We start from the raw sequence: 26,134 nt of genomic DNA, 5'->3' as shown, positions 1-26,134 counted from the left end.
AAGTTTGCAAACCAAGGCTGCAGTAATACAGCAAGCACTGAACAGGCACATTCTGGTATGCAGCCTCCTTAGTATTGAATTACAAAGGTATTCAGTGCAAATCTGAAAGAACTGAGTGTCAGAAGTGGGAGAGGAATGAGTCATGGAGAGTGGGAGTCAGTTCAGCTTTAAGATGCCTAAATGTAGGTCTCTACATGTTTTCTCAGTGTCTTTCCCATTATGGTCTAATGAGTTCTGATAAATACAGCCAATGGAGCCTGAAGGTTGCTTCATGTAATTTGCTGTTTCAGAGATCTACATTCAGGTGAACTGGACTGATTCCTGACTCCATTAGTGATATTGAAAAGACCAGTAGGATGTGGCCACAAGTTGAATGAGGGGTGATTTAGATTTGACATTAAGAAAAATTTCTTTTCCAAAAGGTTTGTCAGGCACTGAAACAGGCAGCCTAGGGAAGCAATAAAGTCACCATCCCTGGGGGTATTTGCGAGATGTGTAGATGTGCTTAGGGACATGGTTTAGTGGTGAACATAGTAGTGCTGGGTTAATGTTTGGGCTCTATGATCTTAGAGGTCTTTTCCAACCTGAATAATTTTGTGATCTCTTGAGAATAAAGGAAGTTTAGATATCCAGAATTAGGTGCCCAAATTACTCCTGTGTGGGATGTCTTAGAGATTTGCAGACCCATAGCCAGTTTCTGTACAGAGCAAGGCATTTCCTGTGGCTGAACTGTGCAGGCAGTTTGACTGAGGTTTTACCTGTCTTAGGAGTTAAATATTTCCACAGTATTGCTGGATTATTGTTCTGTTTTAAACTGGTGTAGGTATGTTCTTACAGTATCCTTCAGGCTGCCAACCACTTGTCAGCAATACATGAAGTGATGTGATTCATCTGTCATATGTTAGTGGTTTGTTTGTTCAGTGCAGAGCTCAGTCTTTCTGGGCAGTGGTCTTGGGTGTTTACTTTTTTACTTTTCCTTGACAGCTTCAGAAATATGAGTTATTGAGCTGCTGTTAACAGGCAGCTTTCCAATCTCTGTTTGCCTCTCAGCTAGCATGTTTGTAATAGGTTAAATAAACCAGAGATCACTGGAGGGGCTGCTCATGCTTGCAGCTTCTCTCAAGGCCACCCTCTTTTGGGATGTGCTGGGAAGAGAGAAGCTGTGGGAGTTGCTGGCAGGCTGCAAGCAGGGTTCACTGGGAAAATATTGCACAGGCTTTGACTTCCAGCTAAATCCATGAGGCATCATAATATTTATGGAGCAGGGAACTAGTATAATGCTAGGGGTATCTGTCACTTTGCCAGTATGTGGTGACCAGCAGCGATGCCAGATGCAAGTGATAGGCATGACTGAGCAGTAAATGCAGACAGAAGCATGGGTGTAGGTGCAAGGACACTTCCCAAATGAATCTCCCAGGGTCAGATTTGGAATTTAAGACTGAGCAGGCTTAACTTCCAAGCTGACATGATTCACTGGACCATGTAGGAAGCTTGTTACTGGCTGTCAGGACTGCATTTTGGTAGGGATGATTGCCAGTAGCCTGTCAGAGCCCATTTAGGTTGGGAATATTGCAGATGTCCTAGTTCTCTTTCCTCTGAATTGAACTCTGCTGCTGCTGTGTGTGTGTTGAGGAGAGGAGGGGGGAGCACCTCTCCTTATGTTTGATTGCATATTTGAGCTGAGCCTTCATAACAAGCCTTAGCACTCAGAGGCCATTGTCTCAGTATCCCTCATTTCCCACCTAGCACCATCCTCTACAGGTGGCATTCAGCTTTTTTTTTTTTTTTTTAATACTCTTCCATGTGGTTTTACTGTCATCAAATCTAGATTTGGAAACAAGTAGTACTTCTGAGGAATTTTATTACTACTATTACCTGTTCCCTGTTTTCAGTGATTTGTTTGTGTGCTGAGATATCCCAGAGTGTCTTAGGTTTCCAATTCTTTCTTTAGAGTTTCTAACTGCAGCTTTGAAGTTCTCACTTCATTTTACTGTAAATTTAACTTAGCTTGAGGAAAAATAAAATAAGGATGGACCTCATAAAATGATTTGCAAGGAAGTTCCTTAGGTTCCTTGGCTACCATGCAGGACTTTCTTTTCTCCTTCTATTTGTGTGCAAACCTGATAAACAACAAGTAGTGGGAACATTCCTGCAGTTTATGATTTGGCAACTTAGGCCATTTCTGCTACAAGTTTGCCTTAAAAACAAGGTTTGCTGACTGTAGGGAGGATGGGTGAAAACAGCCTCTGTGATTGAATTGGAAATGTGATTTTAAAATTTTTTTCAAGGCCCCCACAATATTTTCTCCCTTTCAAGCAGTATTAAGCTTGAGGCTGTTCAGTGGGGGAGTGCCAAGTGAGCTGGAAAAGCTAAACCTTGCCTCTAGTGACAGAAGGCTCTATTGTTGCAGAGTTTCAATCTCACTGAGAGTCCTGAAGGCAAACAGAATAAAATTTCTAACAGAAGATGAGGCTTTCTGAAGTCCTCTCTGAACGAAGATAAGTTGTTTGTTATTTACTGTTACTTCAGTGTCTTTATTTTTATTTTCCTGCAGGGGAGTGCTCAAGTACCAGACCAACTTAGAGGAGCACCCTCCTGGTTGCTTTAATCCTAACAAAACGTTCCGACAGAATCTGACTGTGCCAAAGGCTTTTGAGGAGCTGTTTCCTGCCTCTGCTACTGAGCCTTTCCCAGAGGACCTCCCAGTACCAGAACCCTTTGTACAAAACAGCTTTATGAGAGTTTGTTCCGAGGAACCCAAGTTCCAGTCGCACTTCCCAGAGGTCTGTATGATCCGACATTTCAGGTATTAAAAGCTGTGCCAAGCCTTTCAGTCAGCCATAACCACTAATTATTGCTTTTCCAGACCAGATGTTTTAATAATGGAAAATATTATTAAAACCTTTTGAGGCATTCAAAGGTTTGGTGGGGAAAAAACAATCTGTGTTTAACCCTGAAGTGCATTATAATATGATGCATAGAACAGGGAGGGTGAAAAAAATGTCAAGAGATTGGCCATAATGTTCTTTTTTGAACAACACCATAAGAGATGTATTGATTCTGCTAAAAATGTGATTTTACAGCCTAGCATTTCAGAGCAAACATTTGTATAACGTTTCGTAAGGTCCTTTTGTAAGCATTGTGTGGCAGCAGTTAATTGAAATAATCAAGCTCCATTTGTTCTCTTTTTTACCATGCGGATGCAAGTCCTAACACTCATTTCTGGGTTGCAGTTGGTTGTGGTTTGGCTTTTATAGTCTGTTGTTTGCAGACAGGCTTGTTTTGTATGTGGCATGGGTAAATGAATATGATGACAGTGGGGACAGAAAACCCTTTTCTTTTTCTGTTTTCTATTTTCCTTTTGTTTCTTTATGTTTTGTAGCAGCAGCTTTTTCTTCATCCAAGATTTTCTCTTTTCTTTTGTGAAAAAATGAGCTGGGCTATATTGGCAAGTAGCCTGAGGAAGCTTGCAATTATGGAGTTCATGAGCCCAAGGCCCACCATTTGAGATGGTCCCATAACAGACCCCGCAGGAGTTTTTCTTTATTATTACCATCATTGCTTTCTGTTGAGCATGTGCCCCCCTTTCTAGCTGCACTGGGAAACCATTTTTATATGGAGCATGTAATACTAATGAGAAACAGTTAATTCTACATTGAATTCTTCCAAAAAAGCTCTTTGGACTGGGATTTTGTTATGGTAATACTCCTGAATGATAGTCATCAGTTGCTCCTTATGACCCACAGGACAGCAAAGAGTCTTCTTAGGGGCTTAAGATGCCTGCTTTAGAGTCATTAATGGGAAAGGAGTCATGGAAAGAAATGGCCACTCAGTGTTCTCCTGACAGCTTTGAAACACCACTTAGGACTTTTTTGAATTTGGAAATTTTGTGATACCAAGTTTTAAAAAAAAAACCCAAACAACTGTGAGCTACTGAAACTTGTAAGGCTTTTTTGTTGAAAGTAAATACTCTGGTAGTTGCAAGAGATTTTGTAATTTCAGAAATTGGGAAGGAACAGAGGATGGATGAGAGTTGAGGGCACTTCAGTGCCACAGTTTGAATGACTGAGCAGATGTGGAAATAGTGGATAAGTCTGCCATAAGCTTTTGATGATTGCCTCTTAGGCTGGGGTTTAGCTGAGCATCTGGAAATGTCTCCATCTGGAGTAGTCACCCAGGACTCCCCATATAATCAGTGCAGAGAAATGGGCATTTCCAGGGCGTTTCCTGTCTAGTATACACATCTTCCATGGGAGCAAATGGATTGTGATTCAGAAGTGCTCATTTCTCTCTATGATTTTACACTAGTTTAATATCAGCATAATTTCTAGAGCACAAGAATGCAGCTTTCTTAGGTTTTTACTTGAACCTGAGATGACTATAAGAAGGTAAAAATTAAATAATACTACAAGTCAGACTGCATTTTTCCATCAATGTTAGCCAATTGTATAGTACCCTGGTACTGTTTCTTTCACTGCTGAAACCAGCTGCAATCTAACTGCATAAAACCAGAATAACATGGTAGCAAATAATGTCATTAGCATTTTTTTCCTGTTGAGTTTTATGGTTGAAATTGCTTGTACTTTTGGGTGAAGCTGCTGGTTAGACTGATGAAGGCTTTGGAACATTCTTGGGTTTCTGCGCTGTGGGTTTCTGCACAGAAACTTGGGTTTCTGTGAGTGTTAGATGTGAAGTGAGGTCCTGAAGGCACTCATGCAGTTGTGGAGATAGAAAGCAGAAGGCTGGAAGTCCCTGAGGTGTCACGTTTGTGTCGTCCCTTAGACGTGGCTCTGGATTTCGGGGCCGCTGTGCCTGTACTGCGTGGAGCGGCTGTACCGCTACATCCGCAGCAGCAAGCCGGTCACCATCACCTCCGTGACCGCCCACCCCGCCAACGTCCTCGAGGTCAGGATGGTCAAAGAGGACTTCGAAGCCAGGCCTGGCCAGGTGAGTTCGTGTGCCCCTAAAGCATCACTTTGCTTTCATGTACCATTATCTGTAGGGATGACTATCACTCTACCCCATCACCGAATGTTTTGAGTGTATCTTTTCTACTGTTTTATTCCAGTATGTTATTCTCCACTGTCCAAGAGTGTCTGCCCTGGAAAGCCATCCATTCACTCTTACAATGGTAAGAAATGCTGTTCTTTTCTGTACTTTCTCTTTTATTTATATTTGGCATGCAAATGGCCTTTGTTTCTCTCAAGGTGACAATTCTCATGTTTCATTTATGAGGGTACCAGTGAATATAAAATGGCATGATTATTATGTGTGACAGTACTCAATACATATTTAATTTTCTCTACTGCTGAGAAAAAGAAAATGTGAACTTTTTTCAAAGTCTTCCATAAGCGGAAACCAACAATAAATAAATAAATAAACCTATGTTATTTTGAAAATTATTTTATAAAAGAAGTTTCAGCCATGTTTCTAGACCTTAATACACAAGGGGCACAAATTGTAATGGACTTTTGCCACCTTTCTTTTTCAATGAAAGCACATTTCTGTGGCTACCTTTTTCAAAGTTAGAAAAACATCAAGTTAAAAAAATAAGTTTCTAAAATTGTCTTCTGCTTTATTTTTATATTAAGAGGTATATCGATGACTAAAATGATGTATCAGTGAGGTCACAGAATGTTAGGATTATTACTTACTCAGCTGGCCTAGAATAGGAACTGAAACCTGTAGAGACAGACTGGAATAATATGCAATTATGTATAAATAGACCTAAAGGTCTTTGGGAGTACATAGTGCAGACACCTAGTGGATTCTGCTAAAAAAAAAATCACTGTACTTACTGACTACATTGCTACAAAATCAGAGTCTGAGGTTGAGTATTAGTGGAAGCCTTTTCTTTCCAATGGGAGTAAATGCTTTTAGATTTCCTGAATTGGACCTTCTTCTTCAAGAGGACTGTGGAGATAAATGTTCACGTTTGATTGCTTTCTTTGGGCTGATAACTGATACTTTATTCCTGCTGAGTAATAGCTAGTGCTGTGGAGCAATTGAGATTCCTGATATTCAGAGGGCACAACCAGGTCCAGTTCTTTGGGTTTTTGGGGTGTTTTATTTTGGTTTGTTAATTGACTTATCCGTATGCTGAGCTAGGAGTCACAGAGGAACCCACACTAAATTCCAGCCAAAATCAATTTTGTGCCAGCAAATGAATCTCACTTAAGAGAAGCTGCCTCTGTATAGCTTGGTGAAGCATTAATGGCACTTTTGCAAAATTTTCATGGTTATTCATTTTACCACTACAAACCAGACAACTGTTACTTATCTGTTACTAATGGAAGTAGTCCACTTTTTAAGACTGTCCTCTGTATAGTGCAAAAATACAACTTGATATGGAATGTTGAAAAATTACATGCATAAATGAATTTATGCGGAATGGTTTTGTCAGTATTTGTTTACATTTTATTACATTAGTTTTTGGCACATAAATTTCAAGAACTTATTTTAAGTGTTGGGTAGGTCTTTCCACTCATTTTACCCTGGTATAGCTATAGAGCTGGTCTGTACCAGTGAGCACATCTTATTTAATATTAATATTAAATATTAATTAATTAATTACATATTATTTAAATATTAATATTAAAACATCATGTTCCTCATTTCTCACTGTCCATCTCAGTCAAAATTAATACAATGGCAATAAATTGATCATTATTAGTAAATGTACAGTTTAGGAACTGGAACTTGTATAAAAAGATTATCTTCTTATATTAGGATACTGCTAAAACAATGGATTTTTTGGTTTTAATTTTTTAGAAATCGTGTAATAAAAATATATTTAGCTTGGTTCAGATGAGTTTTTGTCAGAGGAGAGACTGCTGACACAGACCTGCTGGGTGAGGTCGTAAGATGAAGTTGAATTAGATGTCAGGTTCCTTGCATGAATTGAGAATTTAATCCAGTGTTTAAAATGGCAGAGTATGACAATGCATGTTATGAAAAATTATTTTTGCACATGAACTTCTAGCGCTAGGGCTAGGAGCTATGGAAAATAGATCTCTTGTTTTGAATTTCAGGTTTTTATTAGTGAACATAAGTAAGTCATTTATATACAGATAATGTGCAGTATATTTTCAATATGCAATTGTAGTTGATAAATTAGAGTTTGTGTAAATTTTACAACCATGTATTAAATATCTAACGTTAAAATTAGCAATTTCCACTCATGCACAATGCATTGAATTTTAGGTAAGTAATTCTAGACCAGGCAATTTCTGTTCGTTCTCAATGTTCTCACTTAAGTGTGGTGATATTCTTCAGCATAACAGCATATCCTTTAAGATCACATATATTTTCTAACTATTACAAGATATGAAGTTATCACTGAGTTGCCACAAGCATATTTTGCTACAACAGTAACTCTACTGGAGAAAGGCTGTCACTAGGTAAATGACTTTTACAGCATAATGAGGATTCTAATTGTCTACATCTATGACAGCCTTTTTACCCAACCTAAGCAGAGGACACATTTCCATGTCCTTCTAGGTCAGAGAATATGCTGTGGGCTGGTGTCCAGCTCAAAAAGCTTTTTTGTTTAATATGATGCCAGCCATGGGACAATGCTGGTAGAATTTGTAGGCTAAAGCTTAGCTCAGTCATTTTTCCACTCCCATCTGACCTCCTTGTGGTTACCAAGCAAGCTGGAACACTACTGCTGCTTCTTTTGTCAAATGATCATAATCCCTGGGTTGTTTTTCTAGGTTGGTGATGGGTGGGGGGCTTAGATCCACAGCAAGAAATTAATGGAAGATGTGTGTGGTTTCAGGTACTGGAAGTGCACTGCAGCAACTTCAGCAATGACTGCAGCAGAGCTGGGGGGAAGACTGAGGTCTTCTTCCTGGCACTGTTGTCCTGCTTAGAATCATAGAAGACTTTGGTTGGAAGTGACATCTAAAGGCCACCTAGTCCAACCTCCCCTGCAATAAGCAGCCTCAACTAGATCAGGTTGTTCAGAGTCCAGACCAACTCAGGGATGTTGAATATTTCCAGGAGTAGGGCATCTGCCAGCTCTTGGGGCAACCTGTTCCAAATGTGTAGCCATCCTCATTGTAAAGAATTTCTTCTTTATCTCTTGTCTCAATCTGCCCTCTTTCAGTTTAAAACCATTACCCTGTGTCCTCTTGCAACAGTCTATGCTAAAAAGTCTGTCTTCAGGCTCTATGTGATGTCCTGTTCACACTGGTGAAATATCTCACTGTGCCTAGAGCTTGATTAAGAGACAAGAAATGACCATTTCAGGCACATCTTTGCACTCCTAAATGTGGGTAATAACCTTAAGTGGAAAGGAAGGGGTGAGTCAGCATGAAGGAGTTGTGGAGATATTTTACTAGTCCCTTCCCTTTCTGAGGTTGTGTAATATTTACAGTTTAGCTCAGTTTCTTACATAACACCAGGGTGGAGGAACACACAGGGAGGCTGAGTAAAGGCCCTGAACCCACTCCCATTCCACTCTGGCAAAGCTCCCATGTGTTTAGCCCAGAGCCAGAGGGAGCTCTGAATTGTAACCAAGTGAGCATAAAGAGGCTTTATTCTTTTTGCACCCTGCCTTTGGGTGCTTTACATTGATAAGGTCCCCTTGAGCCTTCTCTTCTCCAGAAGTGAGAGCTGAGCAGTCACAGCTCTCAAGCTTTCTTTGTGAGAGATGTGTTCTAGTCCCATGACTTTCTTTGTGGCCTTTGCCTGGACTCTCTGCAGTATGTTCATGTCTCTTTTGTGGGGAAGAGCCAGCACTGGACACTGGACACAGGTCTCAAAGTGTGGCTTCACCAGTGCTGAATAAAGGAGTATCACTCACCTCAACCTTCTGGTAGTGTCACTTGTACATTCTGAAATTCAGACACTTGGAAATACCAGTTTTCTCTCATGAGCAGTGTGATTTCCATTTTTGAAGTGTGTTTCTACTGGTTTTTGTTCCCTAGTGACTTTGTACTCACTAGTGTGGCTCCTTGTCTTTGGGAGGTCTGGGAAAGGTCATGGAGAGATGGCTCAACATTTGGGATTCCTGCAAGTGACCTGTTGGGCAGTTCTAGGTGTACATAGTGTGCCATTCACTTCATAGTGCCTTCATTGCTCCATTGTTTTGATTTCATTTCCACAAAAAGTTTTCTTTTTAGCATGTTTTATGATTATATTTTTTTTTACACAGCTGTACATATCTGTTGCTGTGCTGTGTAAGACAGTGGGAGTCACATTTTCAGTCCTATATGTGCACCTGTCCAATTTACTTATTTTAGGTAGGGCATTATTGCATCTTAGAACTGAATTTGAGCAGAACACAGTCAGATGCAGGATATTTTGAGTTACTTCTCTTTCCAGACACTTAGCTATGTTACTGAGGATTTGTGATGATTTGCAGCAGCATGAATCCATGACTGCATGCTTCCTTTTTTTTTTTTTTTTTTGCTAATGTATGGCATCAGAAGCAGAGTCCAATTTAGAATATGTTAGTGTCTTAAGTCACTTTTTCTACTGTGTTGCTGGAATTTCTTGCATTAGCAAGCAGTGATTAGTAGTAAGCCTCATGGAAATAGCCCTTGTGTTTTGCAGATTTTAAGTGCTTCAGAAGATGTCCTGGGCTCTCTCATGAGGTCTCTGCTGAATCCACTACAGAGTCAAAGCACAAACTCTCACAAGCTGCAGTTCAGACCACTTGGCTATCAAAAGAATGGTGTCTACTCCCAGCAGCTCATAAAGCACAGTAATGTTATTTCAGTAGTGTTGATTTTTCTTGTGGAAGGTAGGTAGGAAACAATTACATCACTTCATTTAGAATTTAGACTGTAACAGACCTTGAAATAAGGACAAGAGTAAGAGGTGAATCCTTTTAAATTTGGACATGGCTCAGATCTGAGGTTTGGTTTGGGAAAATTCTGTTTTGGAACAAGCATCCATAATTGCAGCATCAAATAATCTGTTATTCCAAAGTTTTGACAATTTTGGCTGTCACTAGCTGTTGTCATTCCCCTGTTGCCTCCTTGGAGCTGAAGTCTGAATATCCTGAAGTTTTCTTTGCCTTTTTTTTTTTTATTTGACACATATCTAAAGATACACCTGTTGATATTTAAATGCAGGTAGCTTGCATAAACACTTGCTGAGCTTTTCCTGTGTCTGTATATAAGACATTCTCTGCATATCCACTGATTAGTACCTTCATGAGATAGAGCAAAAAATCGAAACAAGCCAAACCAAAGATCCCAGCCTTGAGACTCCAGGGCTTTATGAAATATGTGCTTTATTAATAATGTGGGGGACTGCTTCTTCAGACCCTCCTGAGAGTTTTGGCTCTTCATTCAGTGTCTAGATCCCAGTTCTGGTAACAGCTAAGCAGTGATCAGCTACTGGCAGGAAGAGGTTTGAAACATTCTTTGAAACTAGAGATTTTTGTCCCATGTCACAGTGTGCTCTGACCTCCCCTACTTTAATGCTGCATTTAAATCCCATTGAAGTAGAAACTGGAAGAGTCTGGTAATAAAAAGCTCCAAGAAATTCTGCCCTTTTGATAGTTCTCCATATTTTTGAGCAGATGGTTAATTTGAAGCAGATCACATCAGGAGGATTTGTAGTGCAACATGTTTCTTCCTTTCCTTCCACATACAGTTCTGTATGAGTAAGAAAACTGCAGAGGGAGGAATGTGTGCATTTTTTAACAAGTCAAAACTGAGTTTTTAGGAGAGGATAAGTTTGCAAATGCAGATACATCCACTCAAATCTAAATATATATTATTAAAGAAGAAACTCACTTGATTAGTATCCAAATTAATAAAGTAATATTGAATCCCAGGCAGAGAAACTCTTAAATTCATTAATCATCTCAGGATAGATAGAAGAATTACTTGGGAAGTTTCTGAATGTGCATTACAAGTTATATACTTTACCTGAAAGTCTCAGAGCTATTACTTAATCATAGATTTTCTACCTTTAAGTTTGTGGGGGTTTTTTTTTAGGTATGATTTTAATTTGTAGATTGAGTTTTCCTCATTACCTCTGCATCTTTGTTGAAGTCCATTTGGTATCTGGATTTAGACATGATGCAATTATAAGGTAGTGGCCCTGATCTACACATTTTATGGTTTTGAGCCTGATTCCTTGAGAGAAAAGTCTTAGCAAATTTTATACTCGGTATAAACAACATCAGAAGTAGCACATTTGCTTTTGTAAAAGAAAACCAGTGTTTTGTAGACCCAGAGTTGTCTTTATCCCTAGATAATCCAGGGTTCTTTTAAAATTGGTGAAGATCTTAAAATTCTAGCAGTGAAGTTTTAGCTCTAAACTTCTCTAAGCCAGGAATTTTGTACTGCGTAAGGAGACGATGGAGAAACATGTGCCCTGCACTGTAAACTTCAGAAATAAACTATCCACAACAGGAAAAGCCTAGGGGCCAAATTCTGAAATACTTCATAAAAAAAATGAAAAAATTGTTGGAAGGTTGCCTGAGTAAAAAGTACGTAAGGACATCAAGAGCTAAGTTCATACTGTCAGATAAATACAATAAAAACAAAGTCTAACATGATGACATTCTAATAAGATTTGTTAAATATCTTGTGCAAATAGTTATGAAACTTGTCTTTATGGGATGATTTGCAGAGTGTTTAGGGAAATTGTGAAGCATCTTGCTGGCAAACTCAAGAAATCCCTAGAGCTTGTCTGCTCTTCATAGAAGTAGAATATCTAGCAGCTGTTTGATGAAGAATTTAAGTAAAACAAAAATAGAATAGATTGATATTGCAGATGTCTTTAGTACTTCCTTAGACTTGTTTGTTTGGTTTGGGGATTAATAATTGTAATAATCTTTAATAATTTGTAATAATCTTTATGTAAACCCTAACTTTTATTTAAACTTTCAGATCTGTCTCTTTTGGTGAGAAGGGAACACGGGAATCATTACACTCATATTAACTCATATTAACTAAATCCCAAGCTCTCCTTCAGTAGATACTTTAAACAGAAGGTGTCAGATGCCTCTAATAAGCAGAGTTTGAGTTTTTTTGATTCAATTGAAGTAAATTTACAATAAGGATAAGCATCTACTGACTTTAGCAGGGAAATGTGTTTTCTCCCATCAGGGATAGTACTTCTAGTTTAGCTGTTAAATCAGATTAGAGCAAGGTCTAGGAACTGCAGGAGAACATCAAAATTAACAGAAAAGACCAATGACACCCTCCTCCCACACAAACAAGCAACAACAGCAAAACCTGAGCACAAGCTTTAAGCATGAATGCAGTTAAAATATTAGAGGAAATTAAGTGCCTTGCCTCTTGCTATCCTAAAATTAAGACCATCTGGTTGGTGGGGCTCTCTGCTTTAGCCTGGCAAACGCTTAGCAGCAGTGTGTGAACCAGGGGAGTTCAGAGGGACACAGTGGTTCCTCAAGGTGGTGGTGATCTGACTGGAAAACCTGTTGAACTTTTGATTGTTCTTCTCATGAGTGTCTCACACCACTGGGAGCCAGTTATCATGAGCCTGGAGGTGACCCATTGTTCTGCTTGGGGATGATTGGACCTTTTTGTGCTGTTCATTTTCCTGGTCCTGTTTTATAGCTCTATGCATTTTTACTTGGCAATGTGTCTGTGTGCCCTTGGAGGACTTGGAGCCTTGTGCAGAAGCATTGTTCTTGTGGATTTTATTCCTTCAGGGAAAAAGGCTTGCACCCTGAGTGCCTTGAAATGTTGTGATTTTTTTTTTTTTTTCCCGAGCCAGCAACTTGAGATACATAAATTATATAGGCTAAACATTGCTAGGGTTGAAACATTTTTATTTTCTCTGTTATAGAGAGTTGGACTTGATGATCTCTATGGGTTCTGTCCATTCTATGACTCTGTGATGTGTAGTGTGCCTGCTGGGGTGAAAGGGTAGTCAGCAAATTCTTTTCCTTGGCTGAGCTGCAGAGGAAAAGAAATACTGATTAGTCTCCAAAAATGTACCTTTGTAGTGCATCTGTAGCAGCTAAAGAGTAGCAGTTGGACTGTTACAGACCTGATAGAAGACAAATGAAGAAATTTCATATTTTATATTCAACAATTTATGCCACAATGTGTGAATTTTACAAGTAGTGGTCTCTTTACAACCCTAAGAAAATGCTATATTGAAAATTTGCATTTTTTTGGTTGTGTGAGAGTGAAATCAAGTAGATTTTTAGATAGGAATCTCATAGATTGAGACCTAAAGAAAACAAAGATAATTTTTAACACTGAGAATAATTTAACAGCTGAGATTGCAGAGAGTGAATAAGCAAATCTGAACTCCAGACTCAGGAGAATTAGTGGGTGTGGGTTTGTGGTTTATGTTACAGAGGAAGTTAGACCCCAGATGACCAGAATGATCCTTCTTGGAACTGCAGCTGCCCAGTGATGCATCTTGCAGTGTTATGGTGTGTTTTTTCCACTAGCTAGGCTGCAGGTGTCTGAGGTTGTACAGCAAGGAGTATATGGCAATGGAAAGTGAATAGTATTTGGGATATGTTACTGCAGCTGCATGCTGGGCTGCTTGCTGGGAGTTGGCTCTACTATGGCAGGGCTCTGGCTGAAACCATGAGTATTTGAGGCATGGTGGTCTTGCCTGATTATCCTGGCATCCCTGATACTTAAATCATGCTCCATGGTTAGGATTTCCCCACATTCAAGATGTTATGGTGTCTGCCAGTTCAATTAGGATAGCTGGAAGGCCAAGTCTCTAACAGGAAAAGCTTTTAACCAAAATCCAATTTGTAAAATAGCATGAAACCAAGAAAGAAATAGAGGCATTTTAAAAAATCTCCAAACCTTTGGGGCAGAAATGTGTTTAAAAGATTAAGTCCACATAGTAACTTTTTATTTTCCTCTGAAATTTGCTTCTTACGGGATTAATTAGTTGAACCAGGGATAGCCCAGTGTTGCAGAGTTCACCTCCTATGAGTCAGACTGAAGTCTAGCTACTATTTTTTGGCTACCTTTATATAGCATTCCTGTGTTTGTCATCACTCTTCTCCATTTTCTAATGTCAGAATGAATGATTTTAGGAATGTTTGTATCAGTTCTGTATGAAACCAGACAAGCTGCATTTTACTGAGCTTCCAAGGTTCACATTTTCTTGTCAGTTGACAAAGTTGAAAACTTCATTTCTTTTTTTCTCAGGAGGAAAAATACATTGGTTGTGTTTAGTTCTTTTACCCCCCCCTCACTTCTGCCTCTTTTCCAAACAAGCCAAGTCTCTGTGTTTGTCTTGGTGTGGGTAAGGATTCATTGGGTCTGGAGCAAGGATGGGCTGATGAACCAGGGTTTGCAGTGCAGATGGTTCACCCTGGCAGGCTGGAGCACGGAAACAGGGTCACTGCACTGTTTACAGTCCCTGCCAGGATATTTGCAAATCCCTATTAGGATCATATCGTGGCTTTTTCCTCAAAGTGAGAGACTTCTTTGAAGGAGTTTCCTTTTATGAAAACAAATCCCACTGTGAGCTTTTTAATTCCCCCATTCAGACACTTTGTTCTCCCAGTTGTAGCACAGGTCTTTGAAATTTTGGTCACTGTTCAGGCCACCTACTGCAGCACAAATGCAGAAGGTGATGTTTACTGGGTGGTGCAGTTTACTTGAGAGCAGTATCTCCACTGGAACTTGTAAGGAGCTTTATTTGCATTGCCACTGGAGGTATGTAACTTGGGCATCCCTTTCATCTCCTTTCTTCTGATAACAGATATTCCTCAGTGTTATCCTGCTGCATGCATTAGCATTTCTGTGATAGTCAGTAATCAAAACTTAACACCTCTCTGAAGAGGCTTCACAGTTCTTATGGTAGAGGTGCACAGAAGAGCTGGAAACATTTCAGAACTAATTTTCTGTTTTCTTGCTAGTTTGCTCTTGTCTCACCCCATTCCCTGCACCCCAACACCTAAAAAGTGTGTTTTAAAATACTGAGTAGCATTTAATGACATTAAAATAACTTCAGTAAGGTGTGTCTTGGTGTTCTGGACAGGATTTTTGTCTGGGAGCAGATAAACAGTGATGCTAAATATTCAGGGTACTCTAAGCTAGAAGCACAGATGCTCATAACATGGTTTTCAGTTGCTTTGTGCTGGGCTCTCATGCACAGATTTCCCCACTGCTCATGGCCTTGAGCAGATATTTGTACCAGTGTGGAATCAGAGTCACATAGGTTGGAAAAGATCATTAACCTAGCACTGCCATCCCCACCACTAACCCACATCCCTGAGCACCTCACCTGCATGTCTCTTGAACATTTCCAGGGGTGGTGGCTCCACCACTTCCTCAGACAGCCTCTTCCAATGCTTGACCACTGTTCTGGTAAAGAAAGTTTTCCTAATACCCTATCTAAATCTCCCCTGCAGCTTGGTGCCACTATACAGTGGATATAAAGTAGAACTGCTATGATCTAACAGTAATTAGTTTGCTCACTTTTCATTCATATAAAAGCAAGACAGAAGACAACAGAGAACCATGATCACAATATAAAATTGATAAATAAAATATATTTCAAGCATGTATTAATCTAGTAGTGTATTAAAAATTAGCTAAATTATTCAGTTTATCTTGGCATAGAGATAGATAGTAGAGCTATGGTTACTGGTCAATGTAATTAATTTAGTGGTTAATAAACATAAAGTTCTCCAGGGATTGTTGCACAATCTCTGTGTGATAACTTGCATTTGTATTCCAAGTTAGCTCGAAGAAAAAAAGGAAAAAAATATATGGAAAGTTGTTTTCTTTATCAAGATGTAGAACAACCTGTATTCTATAAATTTTATCTACATATAAAATACTATAATTTTGTTGAATGTGAAAATATATACAAAAATAGGCATTGTAAACTGAGGGAAGTCTTCCATTTTAATGCTAAGAACATAGTTTGGTTTCTTTGAGGGTGTAAATCTGCACAGCTCTATTAAATTTAACAGAATTCCTTTGGCTTCCAGCTGTTTTTGGAGGAAGGCCAAATGCTGTCAGATAACCTGATTAATGTAGACATTCATACCTTTAAAATTTTTCACTTGTTAAAGGTATGGATCACTTGAGGTTAGAATAAGATGAGCATTTTTTCATGCAATTACAGTATCTGCAGCGGTCTGATTTGTGTATCATAGCATTTTAATCAAATGAATGCAGCAAACAAGTTTAAAATGTGGAAAGAATTACTGAAAAGCACTTGTGACCTTTAGTTTAATCATGTCTCCTCTCCCTTCTCATTACAGACTATTCAAGTTTTGGAAAACAAGGTTGATTTAAGGAAAAGGACCTAAGATAAAGTGGCTTTCTTTTTTTATATTTTAAGATTGACTAATCTTTATAATTTTCTACTGGACAATGTACTGGGCAATAAAGGAGGAGTAGGGGGTTGTAGCCCTCAACATAGTGGATTGTGTCTTAGGGCTCCCAGCTTAAAAGAAGAAGGGGGAAATAGAAATGTTTTCTGCCAAAACATAGTTTCAAAATAATTTTAATTGCTTTTGTTCACCAGTGGCTCAGAGGGGACATGATTCATTTCTGAGTCTGCTTTGGCACACCTTTGTTTAGCCAGGGCTGTAACCACATGTACTTGTACATGATGGGAATGGTCTGGCTGGAAAGGAGCTCAGCAGAGAGTGGCCAGGGAGTCCTGGTGAACAGCAGGTTGACCATGAACACACAATGTGCCCTTGCAGCAGAGAAAGCCAACAAAAAAGGCTTCCTGAGCTGTATTAGGCAGGGTGTTGCCAGCAGATGGAGAGGGGTCACCCTTCCCTGATCAGTGATGGATCTGAAGCTCTGGAATTCACAGTGTGAGAGAGATGTGGATGTGTTGATGCACAAAGAATCCTGAGGATGAGTAAGGAACTGGAATATCTCTTGAGTATGAGGAGAGATTGAGAAAGTTGAACTGAGGGATGAAAGAATAAAATAGAATTAGCCTCCTCAGAAGCACCCAGTGACAGGATAACGCAAACTGGTATATAGGAGGTTTCCTCTGGACCTAAGAGAAACCCCACTTTTTCTCTGAGGGTGGCACAGGTTACCCAGGCAGGCTGTGGGGTCTCCATCCTTGGAGACATTCAAAGCACAGTGGGATGCTCTCCTGGGCCACCTGTTCTTGCAGATCCTGTTCTGGCAGGGATCAAAGTAGCCCATCTGCACAGGTGCATTCTAGTCTCTGCTATCAAATGATTCTGTGATTTCATGAAGGTGAATATATATAAGAGAATATTTTCATTGCACTTCATTACACATTCCTAGTGGTCTGTTAATAATACAGGAAAATTTACCCACTTCCATGATTAAACTTATGAAAAACTGTCTTTGAATATTTCTTAAACTGCTGGAATATATTCTCCAACAGTCTGGAAAAAAGTCACTGCTTAAAGTCTGTAATTGTGTTTACAGAGATGAAAGAGGTAAAATAAGTCTTCTGTGCAGTAATAAAATGTAAATACAAATTTCAAAGTTAAAATTATAGCCATATAGGAAAGTCTGAAAGTCAAAAAAGGCCTGTGGAGATCATCTGGTTCTTCCTTCTGGTGCAAGGGCTGTGGGTGAGGTTATTCAGGGTTGTGTGAAGCTGAATTAGCAGGAGAAATTGTACCATTTCCCTGGCTGCTATTCTCTGATGCAGAACACTTTCCTTATATCCAGGTGAAATTTCCCCTGAAACAACTTGTACTCCTGCTCTGTTGTCTTGTTGCCATGCATGGTACTGAAGAAAAAGAGCACCTTCATCTTCTCTGTAGCTTTTCTTTTTCAGTTTGATAGACATCTCCCCAAGGCTTCTCTTCTATGGGTTACCCAAGCACATTCCCCTGTTGACCCCTCTTTGAATGTCAGGTTATCCAATCCTCTCACTGCTTTGGTGGTCCTTTGCTGTATTCTTTCCCTCTTTTAAAATGGGGGAAATCCACTCCATATAGTCCAGGTGGGCATGTTTCTTCTGGTAAGATTTAGCAGCACAGGGAGATTTTCCCAGAACTCTGAGGTTGTCTCATAGCTAACTACAAGTATCAAAATAGTTTCCTAGAGTCTAAAGAGAAATAAATAAATTCTGCCATTAACTCTATGGAATCAGGGAGTAACAACCAATTTTGTAGAAGATGTGGTGAATTGGGGCTGTGGATAGTTGAGTAAGAAAATCAGTCAGCCTCCTGTGAAACACAGAGAGCCCTGGGAAAGCCCAGAGTGAAAAATCCTACAGAAGTCTCCAGAACAGGCCTTTATGCCTTATACAACTTCCCACCTGAGGGGCTGCTTGCTTTTATATGGAGAATCAGTCTTGATATTTTTGTTGAAGGATACTGCAATGAGACATAGCAAGCATTGGCCTTATTGTGTGAAGTTTGTCTGCATCCCTCCATCTGATGTGTCAATAGAAGAGGAATATTTCCATTCTGTGTTTGGTGTCCTTGCTGAGTACTGCTTAGTGAAGTGGCTGTTCCAAATCACACCCCCAAACTCCTCTGTGACCAGAAGAAAGGGTTAAGTCTGAATGGATCCTAGGCATGCTTAGTTTCCCCAACTGTGTTGATGATAGACTTCTGTAAGGGTATAGCTGCTGGTGTGGCTGTTTGGAATGACCTATTTACACCAGGTTCTATTGTAACAACTGTACTTTGAATGCTTTTTGTTACTTTTTTGTTACTCAGAAGTGGTGCTTAATATATTTAATATTTTTAGTGCCCTACAGATACCAAAGCAACGTTTGGGGTCCACCTAAAAGTAGTAGGAGACTGGACAGGTATGTAGAAAAACAATTCCTTTTCAGAGACAAATGCCTTGACTCAAACTGTTCTCACTTTCTGGCTTCAGCACAATTGTTCCTTGACTGTGGTGTTTTCTCACTAGAGATTGTTCATGCTTGTTTTCCCAAAGTTGTTTTTATTACATTCTTGATGCAATCCCTGCTTTATTCAGATGTACCATTTCTTCAAATAACATGTTTTTCCAGCTACTAACTGATCTTCTGATTGCACTGTAATAATTGTCAGTGTTTCTCCATTTCTGCCTCTTTTTCTTGTTTTTGGGTAGCCTGCTGCCCCTGTGCAGTGCAGTGCCTCTGTACATGGCAGTGTCTGCAGAAATGCTGCCATGTGCAGCTCTCAGATAAGCGGATTTTGGTGCCAACAGTTTGGATGGCAGCCAGGTTAATTAACGCCTGTGCTACACTGAGATTACAGGTTTGCTTTCATGTTCTTCCATGCTCTTCCATTGCTCTTTGAATGTCCTCCAGACCAGGGTGCAAGCCAGGATTCCCTGCAGAGGAGTAGGGCAATTTGGTGCTCCCTGTGACAGTTGTATACTCAAGTGATAGTTGTCCTTATTCCTTAGTGTCTGACTTTGTTCTTGCTCAGCATAGCATTTCCTTCTAAGGAAGGCAGATACACAGCAGGGTCTGGTTAATTTCTTAGGAAGAAATGTTCTCCGTGTTAATTTGTATCAGCTTGTGCCAGTTTGTGGAATTGAGTCAAATGAGCTTGTCCCCCTAATAGGGATTAGACCAATGCAGAGATAATAAGTCTATGCATATTTGTTGAACTTTCCAGTCTGGCTGCATACTTGCTTCTGCAAGACTTCAACAAAGACAAAGGCTTGGAGGGCAATGCCATATGCACGTGCTCCATAATCCCCCTGATTTTCTCTCCTTGCTTGAAGTGTTGGCCAGACAGGGGCAGATTAGCCTCTGGCCTGCCTCAGAATGATGGCTCTTTTGTTGTTAAGCATCATTCCTACATGGGAGGTGACAGTAGGCTATTTGGGAAAGTGGAATGGAGAAGTACTAGCTAAATGATTTTTCCAAAGTGGCATCTTTACAATTTTCTGATTACCTCTGTGGTGTGAATGGCTGTTTTAGCATTTGTGTATTATTCTCCCAAGTCAGTATCTGCAGCCTCCACTGAATGGAAGGTCTGCCTAGGCTTGACTGTGTGATATTCAGGACACTGTCACATTACAGAGACACCATTTATTTATTGTGGTAGTTTTGCTAAACAGTGATATCTCTCTCCGTGTCAGATGTGCTGTCAAGAAGCAGAGAGTTTACCCAGCCCTTTATGCCCATCAATACCATGGAGCCCTGCTCTCACTCATTCCCTTAAGCCCTGTGACAATTAATAATTGTCTCTAATCTGCTGACTGTTTGAGGAAGGATTATTATATTTGCCACATTCCTTATTATCTTTCTTAAGCATGCTCTAAAGGCTGCTGCTGCAGACAGGATATTAGACTGGAGGAGTTTTTATGAGACATACTGTCATTTGAGGTCTTTTCATGACCTATTCTCTCAGCCTTTATCCTATTTATTAAAATTCTCTTTTGTACTGCCATTCCTGACAGTTTATAGCTGACACCAAAGAGACCTGATGATTTATTTTGGAGAACTCAATTACAAGCCTAAACTAAAAGGACACAAGAGAGGTGCAGATAGGCCATGAAATGCAGAGAAGAACTGGTTAGTTGAGGTGTTTATTCTCTGGATAGCTTTAGCTTCTGCTGCCTGCACCTGGGAGATACAGTGAAGGAACATTTCCTGCCACTATCTATAAGGACAGAAGAGGGAGTACAGATTGCTGGCAAACCAATTCTGCAAGTTGTTTTGGGTCAAGTCTCTTGAATGCTTTGAAAATGTTATAGAATACCTGGTTTTGTAGGTTGGGAAAGCAACTGCATGTCAAGAGAAAAGGGGTAATAGTATTTTCAACTCCTGATGAGAAGTTGCTGTTGATGGGAAGCAATTTATTGCCCATAACCCAGTGTATATAATTTTAGATTTCAAATAAAATAAGAAGCAGCTTTTGGAAAAGTCAGTCATTCTAGAAATAAAGCTTTGCATAACAGGTGATGCTTAGTAATTTTTCAGGCAGTAATGTTATATGCTTTTTAAAATCAAGTATCTGAATAATGTAGGTAAGAGGTAAGTAGGTAAGAGAGGAAGAAGCCTGAGACCTTTGCAAACCAGCTTGTAATCTAGACACCCTGTTTCATGCTACATTCAAATGAAATGGTGCTGTCTGAGCTTGGAACAGCTGAGAATCTGCCCCCCTCAGAAGCAGATTTGGATAAAAGCAGAAACTTCCCTTATGTTATGTAAGCACCAATACAAATCTGAGATCTCCTATTTCTCACCCATGTTGTGCTTGTTTTAATAACTGTACAATGCTTAACTTTCATGTTCATCACAGAAAACAGACAGACAGGCACTGGTATTGCTGTAATGTGCCCTCAGATGCCTTTGGAGCAAATATTTTCACCTGAAATGGTTCCCACAGCTTCCTTTGTAGACCTCTGACCTGTTTATATGTCTAGTTTAGGATAAGACAAGCCAGGCCCCAAGCATACCTTTTTGTCTTCATTAATTGAAAAGAGTGTATATATATTTATATTTATCTCACTACCTCAGAGGTAGGTAGTTTAGTTAATTGGCTGCTGGTTGTGATTTTTCCCATGTAAACATTTCCAATTTGATTTTTTTTCCTTCTATCTTTTGCCATGTGCCGTGGATATTGTGATCAAGGGAACAGCTATCATAGATCTTCCTAAAAATGGGTGTGTGATTATGCAATTGCTGTCCTTGTGCTAACATGTGACTGCTAAAATCAGCACCTATTGCATTAACAAAACATTCCATGGCACTGTGAAACCTGTGGCTGAGGAGCACGGCTCAGCTGGACAGTCAGTACTCGGGTGCCCAGGTTGGGATGTGTTTGCAGAGGCTGATCTGTGGTGATTGCACACATGCAGGTTGGTTTTGCCCCATGGTGCAGAGCTGAGCCAGCCTGTCCACCTCTGTGGCTTCCTCAAGCTGAGGAAGGTGTTTAAGCTCTGCAGTAACATCAAGGGTCCTGCAGTGGCTCCTGCACAGGTCAGAGCTGTGAGATGCATGGACAGGCTAATAAGCTGATTTTGTTACTGGCCATCCCCTCTAAATACCTGTTTTGTTCTGCTTCTCTTGGTACCTGTGGCCACCTATTTTTCCTTCAGCTTTGAAGTAATTGTTGGCTTAGTATTTACAACACAATTTTTTCAAGTTTTTTTTGTTCCACTTACTGTCTAGTTTGTCTTTAGCGTTGTCATCTATCAGCCTTACGTCTCTTCTGTCCTTGCTGCTGCCTCAAGTACTACAGCTTGTTTAGTTTTAAAGCTGACATTTCATCTGGCATCTCTGGAGGGAAAAAGAGAGACCGTGGGCCATGCCTTGCATCCAACAACTTGACAGCAGTGAAAAAAGACATGGCAGTGTATCAAGACAATGTGTCTCATTCACTAGACAAACTTCAGGGTGTGAGACAGAAAGTGATATTGATGATGCAGAAATAACAGGCATCAGAAGCCATGCAGTGTGTTTTTGTGGAAAACAAATACACAGCACTCAGAGGTGCTGAGGTGAGCTGCATGCCTTAAGGCAGTGAAACATTGCTGTTGTGTTGCAGTGTGTTGCTGGAACAAATGGATGTGGCACTGTGTTTACCACACAGATGCTGTTCTGTGTTCTATGGTAATTTGCATAGTTTTTATTTAGTAGAAGCACCATCCTGCCCTGTAGTTGTGTATGTTCCTAGAGACACTCTCAAGGCTTGTCCTGAGCACTGTGAGATTCATTGTGGAGATGCCATAAGAGCACTTGAGTAGCAGCCATTGAATCTGAGTGTTCTGTTCTGTAGGTTACTAAATGTTGTGGCAGCAGGAGGTGGTGATGTGTGCAGGAACTGTCCACACAGAGCCAGAACAGACAGATTATGGAATACTGATGTGCTCCACCCTAATAAACTCTAGCTCTCATCAGAAAACATATATCTTTGCTTCATTTTTTTGGCTACAGGTGGGGTTATGCCTGGTCACTGGGTCATTCAGGTACAGGCAACCTTATTTTGAGTCCTGACATGGCATAATGGGAATTCTTGTCACATATTGTCACAGTCCTTTTTCTGGAAGGTCCAGATTTGGAGCAGGACATTTCAGGAGGGAAAAACAAACAAACCATTTTTCAGTTAAAAACAACAATTTTCCAGAGCATGGCAAATGTATGAAAGCATGGATCTTGTTTAATTCCCTATGGAGTAAGACCTGAGACAGCAAACAGTACACACCCCTAATTACTTGTTTTTAAACAGGAAAAAAAAAAAAAAAAAGAAAAAAAAGGAAGGCAGTTGTTTGGGATTTTGGAGCCTGATTAAGGATTTTTCTCATGTTGACCAGATGCCTTTTAAGTGCCTCTGAAGGAAGAATGATCTGAACATTCTAGTCTAGAGGAGTATCTGCATGACCGTGTTTAGCTCTTGCTGCTCCTTGTTTAGGGAATGCCTGAAGTATCCCAAGGCTGTGCATTCCTGTGCTTACCTGGAACTTCTCATCAAGTGTAGCATCTAGCAAAGAGGAAATATTTTGTGTTCAGTTACCCTGTGAACAGTTTTAGATGCATTGAAGTATCTACTGTATTGTTAGTGGATCTTGATTCTGACTGGAGGCATATGTGGAACTCAAGATGACAAGAAGGAATAATAAGGCTACAAAGTCTGTCCACAAGAAGTGAAAAGGTTATCTCAGGTTCACTGTAACTGCTACTGAATTTCTGTAAAAATATCTACTCACTGGTGATGAACATTTGGTCAACTCTTTTGCTATTACCTCAAGCTCTGTTTGATTTGGGCCTTTTCCATTCCATAGTAACATTTTTTGGTGTTTAGTTATTCCATGAGATTCCTGGCAGGGTGTAAAGGTGTTAATGACGTGGTGCTGTCAGTTGTTCCAGCAAAATCTGTGTGTGGTTTTGGAAGAACAGAGAACAGAGATGAGATAGGTGTTATTTTCCACTGATAGATTTTTATGACTAGCAATTTTTGTATTGTCAGGAAATCTTACTTACACTTCTGAGGAAGATAGCAGAATTGAGTGCTAAAAAGGTTTACTTGTTTTTCTTTTTAAAATTTGACATTAGTAATAAAATGATATGATTGCATTACTGAGAAGTTAATATGCCTTAACAGTATAATTGAGCATAGTGTACAGTAAAGAATAATAATTTTATTCTTTATTGCCATTAATGCTCATTATTTATTTTATGTACTCCTGAAAAAAGCTCAAGAAAAGGCAGTATTAAGAGACTGAAGAAAAAGAATAGATTTAGTTTACTGACTAAAAGGGGTTGAAAGCCCTTTTCTTCTAATTAAAGAACTAATGCTGAAGGTGAACACATCTGAATTTTTGGCTCCAGACCTGGATTGTTTTACATTAGTTGAACTCCAGCTGACTTAGTACCAAAAACAGTGTAACTTGAGTCAAATCCAATTTGAACAGTTAATGAGTTTTACATCTAGAGGGGGAAAAAAGACATTTGGGTGAGAAAGCTACATTGAAGGAAATTTTCTCCTACACAGAAAGTCCTTTCCTGATGCATCCTGTTATTTATAAACTACCACATTTTTGCATATCCCAGGCACTCTTTAATCATATAATGATTATAGAAAATTACATGACTCAATGTAAATTTATTTTTATGCTTTGATACATTATGCAGTGGAAGTATGGATGTTGCTGTAGTTAAGAACTGATCCAAGAACACAACATTGCAGGATTTCTTGTCATGGCTCAGACATTTTCAGCACTGTTAGGAGCTACAGGAGTGAAGCCTGTGGAGCACATTAGCATGTAGCAGCTGATAGAATCAGAATGAATGTAGTGAAAAAAAGCAAAAAGCTCTCCACTTTGAAAATAGAATTATAAGAGAGAAAAGCTCTAGGACATGTCTTTGAGTGGACTGCCAGGCATATTTCTGGTTTTGTAATCACTGTGTGCTGTGATGGCCTTCTTAAGAAAGCAAAGTTGCTGTTCTGAGTTGCCTGTGTTTCACCATTTTTCTGTTAAACTCTGCTTACATAGTTTCTGTGCAGAGGTACACAGCTGCTTCAAGCACTGAATATACAAAGTTTGGCTGGATTTTCCTTTGTGTGAGCATAGTTTCTAGAGAAATACAAGGGTTCACATCAAAATACCAGCTCTTCATGCATATCTGCACTTCCCTGGGGCAATAGATTCTCTTAGATGCCATCCAAGTTCTGCTGAAGAATCCCTGCCAAATGTCTAGCTTTGTTCCCAGTTTGTTGTTACTTCTCCCTTGGGGACAGAAGAAAAAACTAGACACATTTCAGATTTGGAATTTTCACTTAGTGCACTTTAACTAAATGAATATCTCAAAAGTAGATTTGTAATAGTTCTTTTTGCCATCCTTTTCTAACAGATTGTAAAAATCGCCATAGTTAATTAGGAAAAATCTGTTTCAGCTTTAGAACCTTAAAAAAATTTGGAAAAAATTGTGTAGGAACTGTAGATATTTATAAAGGTTATTATTAGAAAGAACAGTTATCTTTACATGCTCCCAACTCCTACATGATGCTCGATACTTTCTCAGAATAATTTGTATACAGAAACTACATTGCAGCCTTGGGGTTGTAATCTGCAAAGTTTTCAGCTTTAATCTTTCATGGGTTCTTTTTGTGAAAATGAATCTCAACTTTGTGATAGTTACATAACTTAGTAGTTTTTTTTTCCTGCATTTTCATTTTTTCCTTTCTCTTTTTTGTTTTTTTCCTCATTTCGGCACAAGAGGCACTAGTAGGAAATGTGTGTACATTTGAGTTGCTGCCCACTTGTGTGCAAATAGAGAAAATGAACATGGCATCTTTGAACCTTCTATTTGGTTATCTGTTGTATTAAATCTGAGATTTGAGATGATGTATTTGTCTGGTTCTTTGCTCTGTACCCTCTCCACCACCATTACTGGTGGTGGTTGACCTGTCACTTTACCTTGTGTTGACCTTCATTCCTTGGTCTCTCCTACCTCTCCTTATTTCTACTGGTGCTTGGATTGGAAGGGAAAGAGGGGCCATCACTCATTCAGAATTTCTGCTGTGTTCAGCAGTTAGTTATGTGGGACTTGATTAAAACTCTGACAGCATTGCAGATGTCATTGTGATCAAATAACGTGGTCAAATAGGAGGTTTCCTATTTTCACAACAAATGATATATAACTGGTTGTTAGCAGTTTGCTTTGAAGTTCTAGTTAGGATATCCCATCTCCTTTATTGCAGTATATCTTCTCATTCTTTCTTTAAGTACATTTACTCCACTTTTTGCTGCCTAGATGTCCTTACCCTGAATTTCAGTCATCCTTGAAACAG

At 39.5% G+C, this 26,134-nt stretch overlaps 1 protein-coding gene across 4 annotated transcripts in view; it reads left to right on the top strand.

The window, feature by feature from the left end:
* Nucleotides 1-26,134, top strand: part of NOX4 (NADPH oxidase 4) — a 121,840-nt gene that overhangs the window by 21,878 nt on the left and 73,828 nt on the right. For 3 of the 4 annotated variants that reach the window (XM_079304331.1, XM_079304330.1, XM_079304333.1), the window contains 4 exons: nt 2,555-2,783; nt 4,783-4,947; nt 5,069-5,131; nt 18,642-18,702. In XM_079304331.1, the coding sequence (XP_079160457.1) occupies nt 2,555-2,783; nt 4,783-4,947; nt 5,069-5,131; nt 18,642-18,702 (518 nt within the window). The remainder of the gene's footprint in view (nt 1-2,554; nt 2,784-4,782; nt 4,948-5,068; nt 5,132-18,641; nt 18,703-26,134) is intronic. The other variant, XM_079304332.1, reaches the window with a different exon arrangement.

This window comes from Erithacus rubecula (genome assembly GCF_903797595.1).
Source record: "Erithacus rubecula genome assembly, chromosome: 1".
Lineage (NCBI taxonomy): Eukaryota > Metazoa > Chordata > Aves > Passeriformes > Muscicapidae > Erithacus > Erithacus rubecula.
Note: the sequence above shows the minus strand (reverse complement) of the source record. Positions and strands in the feature narration are given on the sequence as shown.